Source organism: Pipistrellus hanaki (genome assembly GCF_964339955.1).
Source record: "Pipistrellus hanaki genome assembly, chromosome: 18".
Classification (NCBI taxonomy): Eukaryota; Metazoa; Chordata; class Mammalia; order Chiroptera; family Vespertilionidae; genus Pipistrellus; species Pipistrellus hanaki.
Window position 1 is genome coordinate 8,486,980 of NC_140520.1, and position 24,571 is coordinate 8,511,550.

Here is a 24,571-nt window from a genome sequence, read left to right on the forward strand (position 1 = left end):
CGGCTGACCACCCACTGTGCACTGACATAGGCCGATGGGAAGGCATGTCCCTGGCTTGGAGGAGGACACAGACAGCAGCCCCACCACAGAGCAGCGGGACACACACACACCCTACACACACAGGGAGGTCAGGCCTGGGAGGGCAGGAAGGCCCAGGGAAGTGGGTGGGGGCCCAGCTGAGTCCCCAAAGGCGAGTGTGGAAGGGGTGGCGATGGGGCCCCATCAGGGAGGGAGCAGCAGGGAAATCCCCTTCAGAGCTTGGCTGACCAGACACAAAGGTCCCCACTCAGCCGCAGAGTGCTTCTGGCCTCTGTGACACAGACTCAGCAGGAAAGAGAGCAGCCAGGGCCCTTAAATGACACCTCACCCCCCTCCCAGCCCCCCAATCACCTGCCCATGTCCCCTTAAAACCCATTGTTTCTACCACAGTGACTAGAACGTGGTTCCCAGACAATCCTCAGAGAGAAACCCACCAAGAGGAGCCCTCGGGGGGCCTGAGGCAGAGGAGCCCCTCCCAGAGGGATTCTGGGTCCGATTCCTGAGCTCCCGGGAGAGAAAGGAACACAGACAACACAGACAGGGCAGGGCGGTCTCAGCCGGGAGGGGTCAGGGGCCAGGGAGGACTGGGGTCCTGAGTCACAAGTGGCCCTGAGCTGGAGTATCGCCATGTCTGTCATCATGTTTTACTAGTAAAACCAGACCCAGCCCTCTCTCCTCCAGGAAGACTTCCCTGATTGACAGTCACCCAATTGCCACTCATCGCTCTTCCCCCTCCCAGGCTGGCTTGTTGGCTCTGCCCTGGTCCCATCTCTGACTTAACTGCACAAATCCACCTCAAGGTCTGTCTGCCTCCCAGACTGGCCCTGCCCCGCCCCCCAGGTAACTGCCAGCATCATCTTCTCCCCGTCCTGGACTTTCCCTTTGCACGCTGACCCTTGGGGCTCTCGTCCAGAGACAAGAGACCTTCAAACCAGGGTCCACGCCGAGTGCCTCTGCCCTCTGTCCTGTCCCACCATGGAGGTGCAATGAAGGAGTGATCAGCATCTCCTTTCAGGGGGTCAGCTCCCCAAAGAGAAGGCTCCTCTCTCTCAGACTGGGGCTGAGAGCAGGGGCTGCCTCCCCCCTCAGACAGGGGCTCCTGGAGGCAGGGGATCTCACTCACCCCAAATAGATGACCCCCTATTTGGGGGACCCAAACCTCCTGGACCCATCGCTGACACCCTAACCATGAAGAGAGCGACACCAGAAACTGCTGTGAAGTTGCTTTATTCTCTTCCCTCCCGGGTGCCCTCACACACCCATGCACACATATGGGCACACACACTGGGCACACAGGCACGCGCGGCAGAGCTCCACTTGGGCTCCCCTAGTAGAGGCCGTGCTGGGCGCAGTAGCATGCGCACAGCTGCCGGTGGTACTGCAGGTGGTAGTCCCTCAGCAGCCGGCCCAGGATGTACAGGAACTCGTCGAAGCAGATCTGGTTGTCCTTGTCCTTGTCCGCCGCCCGGAACAGCTCAGAGATGAAATATGGCTTCCTCCGGCCCTGAGGAGGGCAAGGAGTCAGCCGGCACCCAGCCACGGGCCCTGGCAGAGTTTCAGGCTCCACCGCCCACTGGGGAGGAAACGGCGGGGAAACTGAGTGTGGCTCTAGGGGCACAGGGGGGCCGGGCACCTGGACCCGGGCCACAGGGGGCAGAAGGATGGTGCAGCCTGGGCGCCGCTGGCTGGCTGACCGGCTGGTGGCTGAGCAGGGCCGGGCGCCTGGCCCTCTGCTGGTGGCTTCTGAGTGTCTCCCCAGCTGAGCATCCACCTCACAGAGTCGCCCCGCCTAGGGCTGCACACGGGGAGTTGCCCAAGGCACACCCACCTGCCCCTCAGGTCCACATCTCTAGCACCATTGCAGGGCCGGCACCCAGTGGGCCAGATTTCCGCAGGGGGTGCCATCCGCCCAGGATTGTTCCTGGCCACTGGCCTGTGTCCTAAGGAAAGTGCAGGATGGGGGAAGGCCCTGGGCTGTCCGGATGTCCCAGAGCACTGGCCCTGAGGGCCAAGGCTGGGGGCGGCATAGGAGAGCAAAGGAGCATTCAGGTGGAAGGGACGGCAGGGAGGAAGTCAGGTCAGAGTGCATGAGGGGACGGGACAGGCCACGAGGAGGGAGCACCGCACAGAGCAGGCTGACCCCACAGTGCCCAGGCCTCCTGCCCAGGCAGCTCTCCCAGGCTTCCCTCTCGGAGCCCCCCTGGCCAGGCTGCCATCTCTGCCCTGTGCCCAGGTGCCGGCCCTGTGGGCCCCGTGCCCAGGTGACAAGGTTTCCCTAGAGACAGGGGACCAATCACAGTCACCAGCCCCCCCTCCATGACCAGGGGGCTGCACTCCAATAAGCCCAGGACCAGACTCTCCTCCGATGCTCCCCAAAGGGAGGCAGGGGGCCTGCAGGGACTAGGGTGCCTGTCCTGGAGGCAGCAGCCTTGGGTCACCCGGGGGCCTGGCACCGCGGGCACCGAGGGCAGACACTCGGGTTGGCCTTGCCGTCCCCAGGGAGCCAAGTAATCACATGGCTGGTCCTGATGGCAGAGAAGATTCCAGGCCTGAGCAGGTGGCTGAGCAGCCTGAGGTCAGGGCTGGGCCCCTGGGCTGGGCTGAGACTCGGCCTGGGACCAGAGGGGGAGGGGAAGCTCCATTTCCTACCCGCCCACACCTAGTCCCTCCTGGCCTCCCTTTAGCCCAGTGGTCGGCAAACTCATTAGTCCACAGAGCCAAATATCAACAGGACAACAATGGACATTTCTTTTGAGAGCCAAATTTTTAAAGCTTAAACTATATAGGAGGTACAGTGTTATTAACTTAATTAGGGTACTTCTGAGCTGGCCTTTGCTAAAAACTCAAGGGGCCAAAGAGCCGCATGTGGCTCTTGAGTAGCAGTTTGCCGACCACTGTCTTAACCCAACTACTACCCTTGAAGGTGGTTAGGAGGAGACTGTGCTAGACTCCAGGAGAAGGGGCTGGACTCAAGGGGCAGGTGGGGCAGGGCCCAGGGGCAGAGGGAGGGTTTAGGACTGTTCTCAGGGGAAGCAAAACAAGCGGAGCCCCACCCTGCTTTGGGGTTAGGATGGAGCTGCGGGGGTTGCGATGCTTGGGCTGGAGTGGGGCCAGGCAGGGAGTTTCAGGAGGAAAAGCCGCCAGGGCCGTCCTCCCTCTGGTTGCTGATCCAGCCTCAGCTCTCCCCCGGCCCTCCCGCCTAAGTCCCAGTACTTTTGGGAGGTGCTCCCTGTACAAAACCCTCACGTCAAACCCCACAACCCGCCTGCTACCCGCCCCACCTGCCCCAGGCCCCGCACCAGGCTCTCCATAAAGCAGGGCACGTTGTCCATGAGCAGGGCCCTCAGCTCCTCTAGGGACAGGGTCTACACGTCCCCCTCCCGGGCCGCGTACTGGTGGTAGCTGCGGATGATCTGGAAGAGGGATTCCTCCACCGGCGTGTCCGTCATGGCAGCGGGGCCCCTCTGATGGCAGCGGGACAAGGGCCACTTCCAGAGATGTGGAGGTGGAGCAGCTGGGGCCAGTGGAGAATCTGGGAAGGGAGAGCAGCTCCTTCTCGGGGCCAGCCCAAGCATCCTCTGCCCTTTGCTTCCTGCCGGCCTGGTCTCAGGGCCCCTCCCTGCCCATCCTCGGGGCCTCCAGTCATGGTGGCCGGTGTTGTGACGCCTCACAGGGCCTTCGGGAGCACAGCGGAGCCTTCATTGCATTCCTGAGGTGACATCACAGGCACGTGCTCCCTAAGATTAACTCAGCCAGTTTCAGGGACCCACCTGCCTTCAGAGCCTGATCTGAAACATCTCAGACTCACACAAGGTCACAAGGTCATCCATCTCCCTGTCTCCTCTGATGCTCCCAGCTCACCCTCCCAGCTCACCCTTCCAGCTCACCCTCCCAGCTCACCCTCCCAGCTCCAGGCTTGGGTGGGGCTACACACACAACTCCAATGCATCCCCCTTGCATATCCTCCCTCAGTCAGTGAACCCCAAACTCCACAGAGAATGAAGGACATTCACTCATCTGACAACTATTTCTGGAGGCCCTGCTGTGTGCCAGGATCCTCCAGGCCACATGGTGGGACACACAGCCAGCTCACAGGGCGGGAAGGAGCGGAGGGGACAGTCACACACGGTGAACACTGCTAATTTAGTGGCACAAACGGGCACCCTGGGCACTCAGGAAGGGACTCCGTCTGCCTGGGGAGCTGAGGAAGACCTCCTCAGGAGGCAGCTTTTCAGGTGGGAGTGAAGCAAAGATGCTGTTGCAGGAGAATCATGGAGACCAGTTTTCCAGACGGAGGGAACCGCATGGTCAAAGGCCTGGTTGGCCTCATACAGCCTGGGCCTTTGAGTGGCAGGTGAACTCCTCCCCACCTCCAGCTTCCTGCCAGCCAGCCCGCCCTTCTGTCCCTGCCCTGCCTCTCCCCTGGGCGGGGCACGCAGCGGGTGAGTGAGCCTCCCAGAAGGGGGCGCCAAAGGGCAGGCTATTGAACCCGAGGTTAAGCCTCCACATCCCTGAAGGTTTGAGAGAAACAGGTAAAGACTGAAGCCAAACTTTTCCCACTTTACAGGGTGAGCCTTCATCTACCCAACATCATGATTCCCTCGGCAAATAAGTGGTTCACCAATACGCTAAAATAAAATAAAATTGGCCCACGTGTCTAAGAGGTAAAACAATTTGCAATGCCAAGCTACAGTCACAGAGAATTAATTTATTGAATACCTCAGATTCAGCCATCATTCCCCTGGGAATTTTTCCCAAGAAAGTAATTAAACAGCAATAAATCTGGTATATATAAAAAAAAAGCAAGTAGGTGTTTACCACAGCAATGTCTATAGTTCTATAGGGAAAATAAAGACCTAGAAACCGTGTTGTCTCAGTGTTTGAGAGTCTACCTATGAACTAGTGGCTCAAATTAGGTTTGATTCCTGTCAGGGCACATGCCTGGGTTGCAGGCTTGAACCCCAGTAAGGAGTATGCAGGGGGCAGCCAATGAATGATTCTCATCACTGATGTTTCTCTCTCTCCCTTCCTCTCTGAAATCAATAAAAAATATATATTTTTAAAAACAACCTAGTAGCCACCTAATTAATGAATTTGGTGTGCCAATATGACCTTGGACAATTGGTAGGTAACGATCTATCACTTAAAAATAATTCATTTTTGACACAGAGCTTGTTGGGGTCTCATATTGTACCTCCTTCACACTGCCTTTTTTTCAATCTGGGGAAAAAAACACACACAAAAAACCCTCCCCCATCACACACACACACACACACACACACACACACACTGTCCCAATACACAGTGCTGATCTCCTTACAGCTGTGCGGTAATTAGTCTTCTCGTTAATACTGTGCTGTGGACATCTGCTCACACACTAAGTCAATGTAGCCTGATTTTTAACCAGTGCATAGTGATCATTTATTTGCATATGTCAACATTTGTTCTTTAATCCATTGCCAGTAGCCATTTAAATTACGTTAGGTTCATACGATTCAAGGTTAATTCTTTCTTAGCACTGACATTTCTTATTAGAGTTTATTAAATATAATTTTGCTTATTAACATTTTACACTCTATTTGAAATACATTTTATTTTAACTGAATATTATAGAAACTACAGTAAAATTTTAAGATGAGCTGCAGGTGGTTCTGCCTCTTGGAGGTCAGGGAAGGCTGTGCCCAGAGCTGCTCTGGCTCTGGAGAGGCCGCTGGAGCCAGCGTTGCCTCTTGAGGTCTGTTTGGCTCTTGCTCTGGAGCTGGTTCTGTAGATCCCAGAAGAGAACATGTGATCACCATGACTGCCTCGGTGTGCCTTCTAGAGACAGAAACTCTCCCCTAGCCATCGATGGAGTCCCCGCTCAAGAGCCACCCAGGAAGTCCTCTCGGACTGCAGGCCCTGGGTGAAACAGATCCTGCCTCAGTTGAGACCGCAGCCTGGACCTGCTGAGAATCGCTGGCAGAAGTACTCAGCTGAGCCATGCGGGATTCCCATCTAAGAAACTGTGAGATAATAAGTGTTTCCTGATTGTTGTTAAGTGATGGGTAACGTTGTCACACGGCAATAGATCGCTAATACAGTTGCCCCTGCACCAGGCCCTGGACCTGTCTTCCTCCTTTGCTCCCCTATCTCCTCCTAGGCTCCCTCCAGCCACACCGACCTCCTTTCTAAGCTCCTCTCTGTCCAGACACCTTCTGCCTTCAAGTGTCTGCACAGTTATGCCTTCTGTCGGGAGAAATATACCTGAGTGTTAGGGAGCCGAGGAAGGGGTCATCCACGTGGACAAATGACTCACCCACCGAGTTCCTGCAGGGGGGACAGAAGGAGATTGTGGAGGCCGTTGCTAATTTCTCCCTGAAGAATGTGGCCTGGCTGAGGGGTTAGCAGGAGACTGTGAGCAGGAGGCAGGGAGTGACCCGGCTGGATGAGGGGATCCTCAAGTAGGGGAGCTACTGAAGCAGCAGGGATGTGTCCCGAGGGGGGCCTGGATGGACAGGTGAGTGCCTACGGGCGTCCTGGCACCATGGACAGGCCCCCTCTGTGGGAGAACTAGTGCTTGCTCAGGCAGCCCCTGTGTCTTGCTAATTTCTAAATGCTCTGCCTCTGCCACCTTGCCTGGCCTGAAAGAGCCTGCGGGGAACGGCACGCCTCTTTCCACGGCTAGCGGAGTCACTGTCACTGATGACTCAGCCTGAGCTCTCCACTCCTCCCTCGTGCCCTCTCCTCCCCGCTCCTCTTCAGTCCTGTCTTCTCACTTGCTTCCCACTCTCTGGACTCCAGCACTAGCTTTACTCCTCACACTGGAACACCCATCGCTCTGTGCTTTCCCCAGACACCCAGCTCCCAGCATTTAGTAAACCATTGTGAGGATCAGCTCAGCAGACAGGGTGGCTCTCACCTCCACAGGGACACCCACACAGGCCAACACACACACACACACACACACACACACACACACACACATGGACACAGGACAAGGATCCAGTCCTCTGGGCACTGCTGAGTGTCCCATGCACAGTGACCAGTGCCATGTGCTCCCAAAGCCCTCCACCCAATGCCTATTTCAGTGGTGCCATCCCCCTATGTCCATGGGGTCCTGCAGGAGGGAGGGGCTAGAGGTACCATGTTCACACCTCCTTCGGCTCCTGCTCCCTGCAGTTCCTGGATCCCCAGATGCTGATCGCGGCTTGAGAAGGAAAAGCATGGCTGGGCCAGCAGAATGCTCTGCACTGCTGACCCCGGGACCTGGCACGCTGGCTGCGCTAGGGAGCAGGGGCAGAGGTGGACAGAGGCCCTGCTGAGAGAGGTGGTCAGTTGTGCTGGAGGCCAAAGGGAGGGCACCCTCCTGACACATCCCTGAGTAATCCTCCATGGAGAATCCACAATTACATTCACCAAGAAAACCCATTTCTGACAGCGTAAGTAGCCAAAGAAAAGCAGGAAACAGGCTGTATCTGGGCAAGAGACACTTTATTGTTTCTTGGGGTTTCTGGAGGCCTCAGGCTTGGTTGGAATCACTGTCCTCCCCAGAACAGAGCGGGGCCCCATGGCTATGTTCGTGGTAGTCCGTGGCTATGACTCCCAATACCGACAGGAACTCGGAAAAATCGATCTTCTTATCCTTATTCCTGTCGTGGTCCTCAAAGATATTGGCCAAGAAATCGTTGCCTCTTTCTTCCTGTGGGAAAGACAAATTCAGTCCTAAAAGTGTTATGGGTGGAAGAGGAGTTAGGAGGCAGACAGGAGGAGGGGGAGAGAGACACCTGGGGCGGTACAGGTGTAGCTGGTGTGGGCCAGTGGAGGGTCTCTGGGGATGACGGGGACATTAGCATTACCCTGCAGGTCACTGAGGGAGATTCCTTGGACCAAATATCAGGATGAAAGAGAGACCTAGTGCTGGTGGGCAGACTCTGCCCAGAGCCCCACTGATCAATGAGCTGGTGGGTGAGTGGTCTTTACACCCAGACCTGCTCCCCCACCCACTTCCAGGACCCCATCTACCTAAGTTCTACCCAGAAAATAAAGATAGGCCTTACCCCTTGTCTCTTCATTCCTAACCGTCCTCTCCTATCTCCTATCTGCCTTCCCGAATCTTCCATGCTCAGTGCCCTCTTTTGCTCACCCACTCTCTGTGTCACTTAAAAAAAGTAGCCTCTCTTTTTGTAACCAGTTCAGTGCATTCTAACTATCAGACTAAATCAGGTCTACAAATGAGCTTTTCATTGTAATGAAAGGTGTTAAATTTTATCAGCCATGGAATTTCCATCGCCTTCCCTTGGATCTCAGAGAACTAATGGAAGCTTCTAGAGGCAGAGCCTCAACCTATGGGCTTAATTCTCCTGGATGGAGAGTGACAAGTGGGAGGGGACCCATTCTTCACTCTCCTATAATATTTGACCACCTAATAACCACCCTTGATCTCCAGATGCCCTTACTCTGGGCCACCTGTATAATCTCCTTCATCCTGATAATAACTCAGGTGAGTCCTCTTAGGCCTTTTTGCAGATGAGAATGTGGAGGATGAGAGAATGGGATTGATTTGTCCAAGGTCCTCCACCATGCCAGGCCCCAAGTAACCTTGAGAAGTCACCCAGACTCACACAGGCCCTGAGGAAGTTAGGGAAATTCTCCTTCAGCATCTTCATCAGGCCCTTCATGTCAATCTTGTCATCAGGTTTGGTGTATTCGTGGAACAGATCGATTAAGTCCATCATGGACTTCTCAACTGGAGTGTTGCTGATCATCTTCTTTTTACTGGAAGCTGCCAGAGAAAAAGACGGGACCGTTGTTATCCTTCCCCCCAGGTCAGGGTCCCTAAGTCAGGACAATGGGTGGGAACTGGGCATCCAGTGAAGTGAGGCTCAGGTGGAGCAGAAGGAACTGTTCACCTAGGAGGTGGGATGAGAAGCTCACAAGGAGGAGAGTGTGACCAAGGCCAGGGCCTGGGCCCATACAAGTCAGGGCCCAGAGGAGATGGAGGAGAACGCAGAAGCCCACTGTGGACAGAACCACAGGAGGCAGAAGCAGAGAGGGTAGGGGTCTAATACACAGAAAAGGACTGAGGTATTTTAGTTGGGACCTGAGCCAAACACAGCATTTGATGACTCTACTCTTCAAGAGCATCTACACCATCTGCTTCAGGGTCAATGTCAGGGTTAGAGTCATGGGGATAAAATAACTTCCTGACTAGTCTGGCTCACCTGCACTGAGCTGCTCTTGGAACGAGACCCCCGAGGAGCCCATTGTGAACATAAAGCAAGCTCTAAATGAAATGGGCCCTGGAGGCTCCCAGCGGTGAGTGTGAGTAGGATGGTGAGTGTGAGCAGAGATATACAGCCCTGTCCTGAGCTCCTGCAACTTTTCCTGGATCATCCCCACCAGTGGGAAAGAAGGACTGCTGACCAGTGTTGGCATCATGTTTGAAATAAACAGAAATACCTGCCTCAGTTTTAGACTCTTGGGTGGAATGTGGGGAGATAGACTCCTTCAGATGACCTTTGTACCTCCCAGCTGTCTGGAACCCCAAGGCTAGACCACATTTAAGTAAAGAAGTCTGACTTCCCAAGGCTGATACTTCCACCAACAGTCTGGATCCCAAGCAGAGAAAATAGGACAGTGCAGTCCTCATAACCCAGACTTTCCAAAACTCTCAAGAAATGTGTATGGCTCACGTGTGCGGGCATCTAACAAAAACTGCATTTCCTCATCATCAGGGAGAAAGAACTATGTCCCTAAGTGAAACCACCCAAGGCCTCTGTCAACTTGGCCAAGGCCTTAGCTGAGCCCTGTGCACAGAAGATCACTGGTCATTCCCTCAGCTGGGGAAGAGGTCCAAAACCTTAATTGATGGGTCCCTGATCCATGTAGTGGCAGGTCTTCTAACCAGGGCAAGGTGAGTGGGCATTTCTAGCCTGGGTTTAGGAGAATCTTTAAGACTTTGGGAGAGACCCCCACTGTCCCCAGAGGTTGGGGTGCAAAGTCTGAGAAAAGAAGGCAAGGAGGAGAGGAAGGTTCCTACACTTAGCTCCCAGGGGTGTTTCACAGAGTTGTCACAGAAGAGCCAAAAGAGCAGTGGGAGCATCAGTACAGACATCTTGTAGATAGGCCCTCGGGACCAAGTGGGATGAAGTTGGAAAGACCCATAACAGGCAGAGTTGAGTTTGGATCCAGGCTCCTGAATCCTCTCCCATCACTGCTTTCCCTACTCCTGCCCTGATGAACCCCCCTGGCACACAGTTAGGTGCAGACTTACCCGACATGATGCAGTGTCACTGAGGAGAAGGATGAGGGTGCTGTGCATCTGGGCAAAGACTGGTCCCTTTATAAGGCCCAGTCTGGCTCCTCCCAGGCCCTGGGAGCCATTGGGCCATGTTCTTTCTCTGCTTCCTGGACCATTGCCTCACTCAGGTGGGTGGCACACACCTACGAGTGTGTGTTCATCTTGTTCCTGTAAAATCCCAGGCAACTCCCAAGGGAAAACATCTAGAGCTATCTTCTGTCCCTCACTTCACTGGGGTCAGGGGTGTGGAAGACAACAATGGGATGTGTCTTGAAAGCACAGGGATTATGGTAGAGAAAACTGGGTTTCTGAACTTAAAGAGGGTGTGTATCTGAAAGGCAGAATGGTCTGTGTTTGCTCATCACCCAGTCCTTCCACAAGTTTGCTCTGGCATCTAATAAAACTCTGTCCAGTAATTAATAAGTCCTTACCTGTGCCAGGCATCACCTTACCTGTCATATTAACATTCCTCCTATACCTTCAAAACCTATGAGATAGTGCTGTTGCCCTCATGTTGAGGACAGGGAATTGAGGGAGTAAGAGGTAAACAAAGTTCCTATGGGCACAAGATTAGTAGACAGCAAGCTCAAGATATGGTCCCAGAAAAGCCTGATTCCAAACCTCCCTCCTAACCCCACTACTAGACCTCTTGGTCACTGCAGGGCCTGTGAACTCAAAGTCCAGGGGAGGGAGGCAGGGTCACCTCACGCCCATCTTCATGTGGGGTCCCCACTGGAGCGCTGGGAGGGAAAGAGGTGGCATGACCCACAGTGACAGACCAGGTAGCACAGAGAGCGTAGCACATCACCTGCAGGTGAGGGAAGACTGGAGGGCAGAGCTCTGAGTTCTGGTGTTAGCCCCACACTCTTGAACTTCACTTTGCAGCTGTAGGGGCTGCCTGAGCTCATCAAGGAAGCCACTGTCTTGACTCAGGGATGGTGACCACCATGACATGAGCCCGCAGGAGATTGGGCAAAGTTGCCTCCCCTTCCATGATGATGCCTTCCTGTAATTCTTCAGTGATGTCCCTCTTTCCCTTATGCAAGACAGTCTGCTTAGGAGTCAGTGGCCATGCCCTAGGGTCTGCTGTGTCCCAACCGGCTGTGGAAAATCTAGTTCAGGTGCAGGAGACAGGCGCTTGGAGGTTAGGATGAGGCCTGTGGACCTCTGGGGAACGGCCCTGCTGACTCACTAAGGAATCCTTGTTCCTGCTCTCTGCTTCCCTTAGAACATCCTCCCATGAGTGACAGGACTGCTCAGGCATTGGGCACCTTGGGACCAGGCCTACCACTGATCCTGGGTCAGGTCTCCCCCACCTCCAATGCATTGGGCTTCCACACCTGGCCCTTCTCTCCCAGCACCAGCACCAGCCCCCTCTGGTTCATTTATGTAATGTGTTCGCACCGCCACTAAAGGCCTGCTGTGAAGGATACACAGGAATCCTGGAGCAGAGGCACTGAAATGTCTTTCTCACATTTGTCCTGGTTTAGCTTTTGAAATCTGAACAATGTCAAGATACTTAAAATTCATTTTTAAGTTTCATATTTAAGTTGTGCTTTGTTCAATCTTGGCCTCACTTTCAGAGTGAACTATGTATAGTCTCGGCTTCCAGAATCTAAACAACATTTATCTGTTGCAAGGTATCCTATTTTACTTATATACTTATTTTCCTTTCATCTTCATTACCATTCAATTTCCCCCAAAAAAGCCAAAACAGAAATACATGTTTTCTGTTTATTTTTATGCATGCTCACCAATGTAAATAGTTATTTTGGTCCGTGTTCAATCCATGTGTGTTTTTTAATATAGATTAATTATGTAGGAAAGGGCAACACACTATAATACACAGTCTAATGAATCTCTTACACTCATGACTATCCCCCAGGTCAAAAAATAAAACATTGCCACCGCCCGCACCAGTCTGCTTCCTCTCTTCTCCAAAACCATCATCTGAACTTTTATGATGAGACCCTCTCTCCGTTTCATCTTTATTTTACCACCTAAGCATACATTTCTGAACACTGCCATTTCCTCACTTTCAAATTTTACTTGAAGGGAAACATATTCTCTACATTTTTCTGTATCTGCTTTATTTTTCTGCTATTACACATTTATAAGCTATATGTTGTACTCTGTTTGTTCTTCATTGTACTAGTGTACTATATATATCTTTATATGAATGTGACATTTTTTTTTTATGATTCTGCTTCAGATACCACATGCTTATCACTTTGTCTTCTTTTTGAATGGTTTCCAGCTCAGGTGACCAGGGACTTTGACCTCTGAGCTCCTGTTCCTAGGGGAATCAGCCACCCTGTCTGGTGAGGGTGTGGAAAGGGCCCAGGGCAGGCCCTGCTTGTGTAAGTCCTGGGTGTTTAAGAAAGAAGAAGGGGATGAGCCCATGTTTCAGGGACCAACTTCAAAACAGCCCTGTTTATTGTCAGACATTGTGTTTGCAACTATTGTGACTGACAATCAAGTCCCACAAGTTTAAGGAGAACCCACTGAATACCACTCACTGTGCTTTAGGATGAACATATGCAAAACATTTTTAAAAAAATTTATCTCCCCTCAATGCTCACACCTTAGAAGTGAAGACAAAGAATAAAATAGAAACTGGATGCTGGAGATGGATAATGACAAACTCTATAAACCAAGAAGAGTGGGGTAACTTTCTGGGGAGGAGAGGTGGATAGGCCAAGGAATTAAAGTGAATTGGGCCCAGCTAGCATGGCTCAGTGATTGAGCATTGACCTATGAACCAGGAAGTCACGATTCAATTCCTGGTCAGGGTACATGCCCAGGTTGAGGGCTTAATTCCCAGTGTGGGGCATGCAGGAAGCAGCTGATGAATTATTCTCTATCATCATTGATGTTTCCATCTCTCTCTCACTCTCCCTCTCTGAAATCAATAAAAATAAATTAAAATAAATAAATAAATAAAATAAATTGGTTAAGTAATTTCCTGTTGGTCAGGAAATCTAAAATGCTAATAAGTTTACATTCAGAGACTTAGTTCTCAAACAACAGATTCAATTAGCTAGCTTTTAGATAAGATTGTAAGAGAGCTCCAGAAAAATATAGAAAAGAAGAAAATAGAATGCTTGCTCATAAACCCAGCATCATAGGTCAGAAGGGTACTCCTACATAACTCTTGAGGGCTATTTGTTTCAATCAAACTTGGCTTACAATAAAAAAGAAACACGATCTTATTATTTTTATTATTAATACTAAAGGACCGGTGCACAAAATCCGTGTACTGGGGAGGGTGTCTCTCAGCCCAGTCTGCAACCTCTCAATCTGGGACCCCTCAGGGGATGTCCAACTGCAGGTTTAGACCCCATCCCTGTGGCCTGCAGTCGGACATCCCTCTCACAATCTGGGACTGCTGGCTCCTAACCACTTGCCTGCCTGCCTGATTGCCCCCTAACTACTCCCTTGCCAGCCTGATTGACATTTAACTGCTCCTCTGCTGGCCTGATTGCCCCCAACTACCCTCCCCTGCTGTCCTGATCACCCCAAGGCTTTTATTAGTATATATATGACCGTTCACAGAAAATTTTACTAACTCTGCTTTACAATAAGGGCTTGACGATTGAATCATTGGGACCAGACACCAAGATTTCCTTTCTTTGAATAGTGGAGGGAATAATTATTTTGTCTTTAAGTTACCCTAAAATTAAAAGGAGATAATGACTTAGAAAAGTATAAAAGCACCATATAAAGACAACTATCTTTTTCATATACTGAAAAGACAATAAAGTGGTAAAATGAAAAACACTATTTTTATTCTCCCCCTTCCTTCCTTTACAGCCTTTATTTAAACTTCGAAATTTATAAAAATTTCACTCCAGTTTTCATTCAATATTATTTTCTATTGGTTTCAGGTTTTATATTAGTTACAGAATAGTGTAACTAATTAGTGTAACAATCGTATACTTTACAAAATGTTCCCGATATTTCCAGTGCCACCTGGCATCATACAATCATTACAACATTATTGACTATATTCCCTATTTAAGTGACAGTGGGTTTACAGGTTCCTTCCAGTCTTTCTTTTGTGTTGTTTGCCTTTCCTTTTCTTTCTCACTTCTTCCCTCATTTTCCTTACATAGTATCTCAATTGGCCATCAAAGCTCAGTGAAGCACTGGGACATGCTTCATCCATTTTACAGTCCAGGAAACTGAGGCCCATTCCAGTTGGCTGTGGAACTTGACTGAGCGCCCAGAGAGTCCTCAGAGCCATGCTCTCTGCCCTTCATAAGGGGCAGCTGCTGGGCAAACAGAACAAACCTTCCCGTCAGACTTTTGAGCCTCTTCATTGAGGACGCTCCACATTTTTTTCCTCTCTCCTGCCCCCATTCTTTACTGCCCTACCTTCTCTGGAGCAGGTGGAATGCTTCTCACTCACCAACTAGGCATGCTCTGCCTGGGGGCAGGGTGGCAATGGCTTGCTTTTGGGTCAAGGCGGGAGAAGGAGTCACCGCCTCTGAAGTTGGAAGGCCGCCTGGGCCAGGCCGGTTAGCACAGGAGCTTTTTTGAATCATGTCAGTCAGTCCAGGTCCCTGCAGTGCAGCACCCTCCACAAAGGTGGCACCGCCCCTCAAACCCCGCCTCAAGTCAATGCCCTTTGCCTGGGCGCCCTTCCATGCCCCTTGATCCCTGGCCAGGCTCATCCACATCTTGGGGCCACTGCAGAACCCCTCTCTGCAGGCGAGGCCCCAGCCCGAGCCCCCTCTGGTGCACCTCACCATGCCAGGTTTTTGCCTTTGATCTATGACAGCACACTTCTAGCAAGCCTGGTACCCAAAGGGGCACAGGGTCAGTTCTTTGCCCAGAATGTTAGTGGTTGCAGTAGCATTTGCAGATGTCACCCTGAGCCTGCTGGCGAAGGCAGTGCCTGTGTGGGGTGTCCTCACAGGAATGGTGAGGTGCTGCTCGGGGCCCCTTGGAATGACCGCCTCCTGGCCAGCTGCTTTGCCAAAGCTGTGGCATTCATCCTGGAGCCGCTCTTCAGGCAGCCCCACAGTCATGTTCTTGGGGCCCCAAGGGAGTGGCTAAGCAGGCCCGGCTGCATCTCCCTGGGGCAGTGATGTTCCTGCGGCCCCACGGGAGTGGCTAAGCAGGCCTGGCTGCACCTCCCCAGGGTAGTGATATTCCCAGGGCCCCTCTTGCATGGCTAGGTGGCACCTGGCACTGCCAACCCCACCTCCTCAAGCCCCGATGGACTGGTACCTTGTGGGCAGCATCTGGCGCTGCTTTACTGGCCTCCCCTGGCTCCCAATGGACCCAGAGCCCCAGGGGTGGGCAATGGCACTGCCCACCTGGCCTGCATATGCAAATTTACCCTCCAGCTTCGATGGGTTAATTTGTATGCTCACTCCTGATTGGCTTGTGGGTGTAGTGGAGGTATGGTCAATTTGCATGTTTCTATTTTATTAGTTTAGACTAGAGGCCCGGTGCATGAAATTCATACATGTGGGGAGTGTGTCCCTCAGCCCAACCTGCACCCTCTTCAAACTGGGACCCCACAAAGAATGTCTGACTGCCTGGTTAGGCCCAATCTCACCAGACCTCTGGCCCAATCACCCCCACTGCCCTCCTCTGCTGACCCAGTCACCCCTAAGAGCCTTCCCCTGCCGGACTAGTCACCCCCTAACTGCCCTCCCCTGCCAGCCTGGTAACCCCCAAATGCCCTCCACTGCAGGCCTGATTGCCCCCAACTGCTCTTCTCTGCTGATCCAGTCACCCCTAACTGCCCTCCCCTGCTGACCTGATGGCCTCCAACTGCCCTCCACTACAGGCCTGGTCCATCCCAACTGCCCTCCCCTGACAGCACAAGATGGCCGTCCACATGGGGGTGGCCATCTTGTGTGTTGGAGTGATGGTTGATTTGCATATTACCTTTTTATTTGATAGGATACTCTAATTTTTGGAACAGCTTCAGATTGGCAGACAATTTTGGAACAGAGAATTTATTTCCTCTATACCCTCTCTCCTCACTGTGTCCCCTGTTTATTAACATCTTAATTAGTGTGGAACATTTGTTATAATTAATGAACCAAGATTGACACATTATTATGAACTAAAGTCCATGCTTTAATTAGGGTTCAGTCGTATTGTGAAATTCTGCGGTTTCTGACAAATGTGTAATGCCACACATTCATCATTACAATATCATGCAAAGTAGTTTCATTGCTTTAAACATCACCAGTGCCCCACCTATCCAGCCATCCCCTCCTATCCTGAATCTTGATTACTGATATTTTCATTGTCAATATGGTTTTGCTTTTTCTATAACGTCATATATTTGAAATCATACAGTCTTTTTCTTGCTGGTTAGCATTCCACTGTATGGGTGTACCACAGTTTATTTATTCATTCACCTTTTGAAAAACATCTTGGTTACTTCCAGTTTGGGGCAATTATGAATCGTTTCTAAAATCATTCATTTAGAGGTTTTTATGAAGCTGTAACTCTTCAACTCACTTGGGTAAGTATTGTTTGATGACTGCCTGTGTCCAGGACCAGCAACCCAGGCATGGGTTGAGGCAGGGCAGGGCCAGCTCTCCTGTCCCCTTCTGCCAGAAAAGCAGAGCCCCCGAAGCCTGGCCCAGCATCACTCAGTTCCATCGGGCAGAACTGGTGGGCCGCATGTTCATTCTTGGTTGCAAGGGGCACAGGGAAAGCAGGGACCAGACTATCCTAATGGCTTAGATGAGACCAAACACACATGGAGGTACTGGGAGGAGAAACAATTTACAAGTGTCCTAAATAAATGCTGTAATTAAAGAAAAGTCAGCAAAACTGGGCTCTGTTCTTTCAGAAGAGGGGTTGGTACTGGGTTGGACGTAGATGGTGCCTGTCCCAAACCTCTCACTTCCAACACCCTTGGCTCTACACTTGTTTCTGTCCTCCTGATGTCATGTTTGTCCTGTGCTGTAGTTTTGCTCACTTGTCATGGTCTGGAATCTCTTTTCCTGGTTTGCGTGCTTGAACACTAGGTGTTGACATTCATTCAAATGCCACTTCTAAGGTATCTAGGTCCACCTCTTCTCTCTTCTTTGGGTTATACAGGGTGACACTGTACATCTCCAGTATTCACAGTTTCTATTTTATTCTTTGTCTTCACTTCTAAAGTATGAGCATTGAGGGGAGGTAAAAGCTTTAAATTTTTTTCTTGCCATATGTTCATCCTAAATCACAGTGAGTGGTGCTCAGTGGGTTCTCCTTAAACTTTGTACCTAGAACAAATGGTCCAGGTCTCAGATCCAAACAGCCAAGGACAGCTGGGGTCCAGAGTCCATGGGGAGGAATGAGAGAGAGGCTCAGGATAAACAGTAAATGCTAGCAAGATGGTTCCAAGTGATGACCTGGCTCTGTAGACCATGTTGCCAAAGGACTATTGGCTCAGAAACTGGGAGATTTTTACAGCCTTTCGGTGGTGGGAGTGACAAGGGAGATGCTGGGGCGGGACGTGGCTGTCCCAATCGTTGCAAACACTAATGTCTCTGACAATAAACAGGGCTGTTTTGAAGTTGGTCCCTGAAACATGGGCTCATCCCATTCTTCTTCCTTAAACACCCAGGACTTACACAACCAGGGCCTGCCCTGGGCCCTTTCCACATCCTCACCAGACAGGGTGGCTGATTCTTCTAGGACAGGGGTCTTCAAACTACGGCCTGCAGGCCACATGCGGCCTGCAGAGGAGTCTGATCCGGCCCGCCAGGTTTTTTGGGCAGTGAGCGCAGCCGAGGTGTTACAGTTCGGCCGCCAGGACCTGCATATACACTGTCACTGCACGGCTGCTCTGACCCCTCTGCCTCTTTAAGAGCACAGTGCCTGCTGGGGCTCAGAGCGTGCGATGTGCCACCGCACAGGCACGTCTGTGCTGTGCTGCGCGGCAATGATGTAAAAAGGCACCCGCTTCACCCCCAGGCAACGTGGTGTCTGTGTGCTGTGCCTGCCTGTCAGTGAGGTTCTCCTCCTCTCTCTCCACTGCCTTCACCAAAGGTCGGTCGAAAGTGCCATAGAAAGAAATTTTTGCCAGATGGGGGGTTTCTGCCCGATTGGGGGGTGTGGGGGGTTGGTGACTCATATGAAAATTCCCCTTGGGGGGGGGCGTTCAGTGCTGAAATCAAAATTCTGCCAGTTGGGGGGTGGGCGGTGGGGGGTGGTTGGGAGGTCAGGGCTTCGGTGCTGAATTGCCCATATAGAAAATTCTGCCAGTTTTGGGGGGAAGGTGTTCGGTGCTGATATGAGAAATCAAAATTCTGCCAGGTGTGTGTGGTGGGGAGGACTTAGACCAAGTCTCTTTGTGGAAGAATTGAGACTGACAGCATGCCGCCCCAGCCAACAGCCTTTTTTTTTTTCCATGAGGCAACCCTGATCGCATCTTCCTATGAATATAGCCAGGCCCATTCCAAACCAGAAAGTCAACTCCAGTGTAAAAAGATGATTAAAGCCTTTTAAAGGGGTTTACATTAAAAATTTTATATGCATTTTGCATTTCCTTTTCAGTGTTCACATGCTGATTCCAAACATATCAATTTGGCCGTTATATAGGGAGATATAACCGAACCCCATCAGGGACTGAGCTGGTCTGCTTAGAAAAGCCTGCAAGAGGTAAGTGTCCACATCGGGGGCAGAGACCTACTAATGGGAGTTCATACACTGTGTGTGTGTGTGTGTGTATATATATATATATATATATATATATATATATACGCACACATATTAGTATTTTACTAATAGCAATTTGGAATCCCTAGGAAACAATGATGTCAAGAAAAAGAAAAATTGACTCCGAGTGTAGGATATTCAAAGAACAGTGGACTTATGATTACTTTTTCACGCGGTACAAAGAAAAAGCTGTGTGTCTGATATGCCAGAATATAGTTGCTGTGTTCAAAGAATACAATTTGCGACGCCACTATCAAACTCAACATAAAGATAAATATGATTGTTTGGTCGGAGAAGTGAGAAAAGATAAAATATTAAAACTGAAACATACACTGACAACTCAACAAAATACTTTTGTGGAGCAGAAGCAGCTAAATATTTCATCACTGCGGGCAAGTTTTCAAGTTGCCAAGCTAATAACGCGCAATGGCAGACCATTTGTGGAGGGAGAATTTGTCAAAGAATGCCTTCTTTCTGTTGCCAAAGAGATGTGTCCAGAGAAGGCCGATTTATTTAGTACAGTGAGTCTTTCAGGAGCTACAATGACACGAAGGATTGAAGAAATGGGAGACAATTTGCAGCACCATTTGCAAAACTCTGCAAAAAAACTTTGCTATTTTTCCTTGGCACTCGACGAAAGCAATGATGTTCGTGATTCTGCCCAACTTCTCATTTTTATGCGTGGGACAAATGAGTATTTTGAAGTCACAGAAGAGCTTGCTGCACTGCAAAGTATCAAAGGTACAACCACAGGAGTGGATATATATGAAAAGGTTTGCCAAACTGTGAATGGTTTGGAGCTGGACTGGGCTAAACTAGCCAGTGTGACAACTGATGGTGCTCCTAGCGTGGTGGGGTCTAAGAGAGGAGTAACTGCTCACATTAAACAAGAGATGGACAAACATAACCATCCTCATCCAATTGCCATACACTGCTTTATCCACCAACAAGCGCTGTGTTTTAAATCACTGAAGTGGGACTCTGTTATGAAAATTGTGGTATCTTGTGTTAATTTCATTAGAGTTCATGCACTAAACCACAGACAATTTCAGGAATTTCTGTCTGAGCTAAATGTTGCCCAGGAGGATGTTCTGTACCATACAGAAGTCCGTTGGCTGAGTAGAGGGAGAGTTTTGAAATGTTTCTATGACTTATTTCCGCAGATTACAGCTTTTCTACTTTCAAAAAACAAAGAAATACCAGAGCTCAATGATGCAGAATGGAAATGGCACCTTGCCTTTCTGACAGATATAACAGAGCTACTCAACAGTTTCAATCTGCAACTTCAAGGAAAGGGGAAGCTCATCTGTGATATGGCATCGCATGTGAAAGCATTTGAAGTAAAATTAGGCCTTCTCATCAAACAAGTAAAGGAGGAAAACTTCAGCCATCTCCCAACAATTCAAAACCTGTCAGCGGACAAACCATTGGTTGCATTCCCAAAGAAAACATGTGTGGATTCACTGGAATTGTTGCAAAAGGAGTTTCAATTTACATTCAAAGAGCTTCATCTCCATGAATAGGACATACAGCTTTTTCGTAACCCATTTTCTGTTGAGACTGAAAATGTCCTTACAATTTACCAAATGGAACTGGCTGAACTGCAGAATTGTGACTCTCTGAAAGACGCATTCAAGTCAAATAGCCTTCTGAATTTCTATGCATCTCTCCCCTCTGAGACATATCCAAATATCAGGAACCATGCACTCAAAATGGTAACCATCTTTGGTAGCACTTATGTCTGTGAACAGACCTTTTCAAGAATGAAACATCTGAAATCTCCAACCAGATCAAGATTAACTGATGCCCACTTGCATCACTTGTTACGACTAGCAGTGACAAATATGGAACCGGACATTGACCATCTCATTAGCCAAAAGCAGGCCCACAGTTCCCATTGAAATACTGGTAAGTGATCTGTTTATTTATAAATGTTCTTCATTTTATTTATATTGTATTTGTTACCTTTTTGCGAAATAAGATATGTGCAGTGTGGGTAAGAATTAGTAGTTCATATAGTCCGGCCCTCCAGCTCTCTGAGGGACCATGATCTGGCCCCCACTTTAAAAAGTTTGAGGACCCCTGCCCTAGGAACAGGAGCTCAGAGGTCAAACTCCCTGGTTACCTGAGCTGGAAACCATACAAAAGGAAAACAAGGAAATTGAGGGCATGTGATATCTAAAACAGAATTATAGAAAATGATGTGATACTCAAACCAAGATATATAGTATATAATGACAAATAGTACAACATAGCTTATAAATGGAATACTGGGCAAACTAAGGCAGACATAGAGGAATGTGCAGAATATGTTCCCGTTGGAGTAAATTTGCTTAAGTGATAAAATACAAATGAAACAGAGAGAGATCCTTACGTAGGCGAGATTGATCATTAACTCCATTTTCAGTCTTCTCCCTCCTCAAGAGCATGGGGGCAGTGCTGAACTCTGCAGGCATCCAGTCCTGGCCTGGCCTTTCTGGTGCCCAGCCCCCATCCAGGAGCCATCTGTCTAACAAAGGATCCTCCTCCCCTGGAATTACAAGGGTTTCAGGAGCTCTGTGCCAGGAATTGGGGGGCAGAGACCAATCTATATATTTTCTATTGTCTCACAAGCACCCACCCAGCCCTGAGACCAATGGTTCTCAACCTTTCTAATGCCGCGACCCTTTAGTGCAGTTCCCTCGTGTTGTGGTGAGCCCCAGCCATAAAATTATTTTTGTTGCTACTTCATAACTGTAATTTTGCTACTGTTAATGAATTGTAATGTAAATATCTGTGTTTTCCGATGGTCTTATGCTCTACAGCAGCGACCCATAGGTTGAGAACCGCTAGCAGGTGCTCATGTCACCTCCCACCTGGCTTGAGAGAGACGGACAGTCACACCTGGCGGCAGCACCCCTTCCAAAGCCAAGCAAACATCTGTGTGCGACTGAGCTGGGGAGGCCCAGCTGCCAGCGCGTTTCTGAGGCCCGCACCCACCCGCCCTCCTCTAGTGAAGCGGACTCTGGTGTCGTCCCCCGGGACTCGACCTCAGCACTCTGGCCCTGTAGACCTGAGCGGGAGGGCTGCTGTCAAGGGCATGTTCCATTATTCCCCTCAGCTGGACTAAACTTTAGGCCCCTGACATTTCTTTAATTACAGCATTTATTTAGGACACTTGTAAATTGTTTCTCCACCCTTAGAGGTGTGATGGTTTTACAACCTGGGGACATCTCTTTGAGACATAATCATCAAGGAAGAGAAGCCCCTGTCCCCAGGTGTCTAAAAAACAGGAAGAACCTAACTTCACTGGCACATTGCCTCCAATCCTAAAATACCTCCGTCAGGAGGCAAAGATAATGCTTCCTTTCCTTAGGAAAGCCAGTTAGCAAGCACAGAGGGCCTGTGAGAACTCCACGCTCCCTCTTAAAAACTGCCCTTATCCCTTGTGTCCTAGAATCGGGTATCCAGACATGGCCTGTGCTTTCTCCCCTATTGCTGGAGATAGTATCAGGATAAAATCCATTTCTGTTTGCTCACCTTGAGCATTTTCTATAAGAGTTCCTATATATATTAGCTTTCTAATACCAGATGAATTGATAAACTTTTCTCATTTTCTCATTTGTAAAATGAAAGGGATCTGATAGAACTGTTGAAATAAATGAAATAATGCATGTCAGATCGCGTGACATGAACACATTATACATTGAATAAGTATTTCCTTATCACTTTTTATCAAGAGGATACATTCTGCCCTAACCGGTTTGGCTCAGTGGATAGAGCGTTGGCCTGCAGACTGAAGGGTCCCTGGTTCGATTCCGGTCAAGGGCATGTACCTTGGTTGTGGGCACACCTCCAGTAGGTGTGCAGATGGCAGCTGATTGATGTTTCTCTCTCATCGGTATTTCTAACTCTCTATCCCTCTCCCTTTCTCTGTAAAAAATCAATAAAATATATTTTTTTAAAAAGAGGATACATTCTAAGAGCCCACTCACTGCTTTTTCTGACACTGATCTTTGGTGTCAACACATATGAGCCTATCAAGTATATGGAGGAATGTGGATGCCCCTTATTGTATCTCTGCTCCCCAGTCATTAATCCAAAATATCTTGTTATTGCCTCTCTCTACCATGATGATATGAATGTTGACATTGAATCCCTAGAGTCTACTGAGCAAAAGAAGTGTCTGAGTGAGAAACTACACCAGCCTTCAAAATTTTTACTTATAATGGTGGTTTATGACACACACACACAAAAATAAAAATTATGTAAGATAGAATTAACTAAGAGAGCTCTGATGGAAGTATAAATATAGACTGATTAAATAAAAACTTGTCAGCTTACTATCTTTGAAAGGCAGTAAAATGTTGGGAAAGATTTCTAATCCGTTATTTAACTTAAAAATAATGAGTTTAATCAAAACAATTGTCAGGCTCTGGTGTCAGAGTTTCCCATAGGAAAGTCGATCCTAGAATCAAGGACAACTGGTCCCTGAACATTTCTTCTCAAATGTTGCCTGACTCTCTTCTGTCCTCTAGTGGGCAGCTGTAGAATTATTTCAATTGTACCAAACCATTTCAGGTTTAAGAATATTAAAAACATTCTGTAGGCAAAAGAATTATAGAGAACATACTTTAATATTCTCTGAAAATATCATAAAAGTGAATCTTATCTCAAATTGATTTCTAAATGCATCCTGGGTTCTGTGTTGGTTTGACCAGCTAGCTGCCTTGCTAAATTCTAGGAACAAAATGATGAGTAAGAAGGGATTAAAAAAAAAAAAAAGCAGCAAACATTATTGGGGACTTGCTGTGCATCAGGGACTGTGTTAAATGTTCCACAGACATTATTTCATTAAATCCTCACAAGAAACTGTGAGGGGTGTGTGTATCAATCTATCTAGATAGATTCTATCCTCTTGAGTGGTAGGATGGTTAAGTGCCTGTTCAAGATCACACAGCTAGCCTGCGAAATATTTGAAGTCTTGCTCAACTATCTAATTCTAAAGCCCTTACACTTAGCAACTATGCATTCTTATCTATGAAACACACTACGAATAAAATTTCTCAAGTAGCAATGGATTGAGCAAAGAGCCCAAATATTATCATTCCTTTGCCTTATACTGCCACCACATTTCTTATACACTATCAAGATTCTTCTAAAAGCATCTAAAGAGGTAATGCCACTTCTTCACTTCACATTTGTAATTCAATCTACCTCACTCTGGCTCTGGCTTCAAACTGAAAATACTTTAAAGGTTACCAATGACCTTTGTCATTGAAACATCAGTGCTCTATGTGTATTTCTGCTGATCCTTATTGACACTTCCAAGAGCATTAAACCCAAAAGGCCACTAACTCCTTTTTCAGAATGGTTCTTCTTCTAACAACATCATTCCATTATTTCACATTGCTTTTCCTTCATCTTCTTCTTCCTCCTTCTCCCCATTTAACTCCCCCCCCCCATCTTTCCTCCTGATCCTCAGCTTCATCTCAGTAAAGCCCTTTGATTTTTTGTTTTTTTTCTTCCTATTTTTAAATATTTTATTTATTATTATTTTTTGGTTTATTTTTTTAGACTCAAATCCTCTAC

At 48.9% G+C, this 24,571-nt stretch overlaps 2 protein-coding genes and 1 pseudogene across 3 annotated transcripts in view; all 3 read right to left on the minus strand.

Moving 5' to 3' along the window:
• LOC311612826 (protein S100-A12-like) overlaps nucleotides 1–24,571 on the minus strand; it is a 266,221-nt gene that overhangs the window by 19,787 nt on the left and 221,863 nt on the right. The gene's annotated exons all lie outside the window — the stretch shown is intronic.
• LOC311612824 (protein S100-A15A-like) lies at nucleotides 1,367–3,488 on the minus strand (annotated as a pseudogene). Its single transcript has 2 exons — nucleotides 3,321–3,488; nucleotides 1,367–1,543 (listed from the first exon to the last, which is right to left on the minus strand). The product of its transcript is annotated as a protein S100-A15A-like (transcript).
• On the minus strand, nucleotides 7,496–8,794 carry LOC311612825 (protein S100-A7-like). Its single transcript, XM_084866100.1, has 2 exons — nucleotides 8,640–8,794; nucleotides 7,496–7,717 (listed from the first exon to the last, which is right to left on the minus strand). Exons 1-2 carry the CDS (start codon nucleotides 8,781–8,783, stop codon nucleotides 7,538–7,540), a joined length of 324 nt encoding a protein of 107 aa, XP_084722226.1. The 5' UTR covers nucleotides 8,784–8,794; the 3' UTR covers nucleotides 7,496–7,537.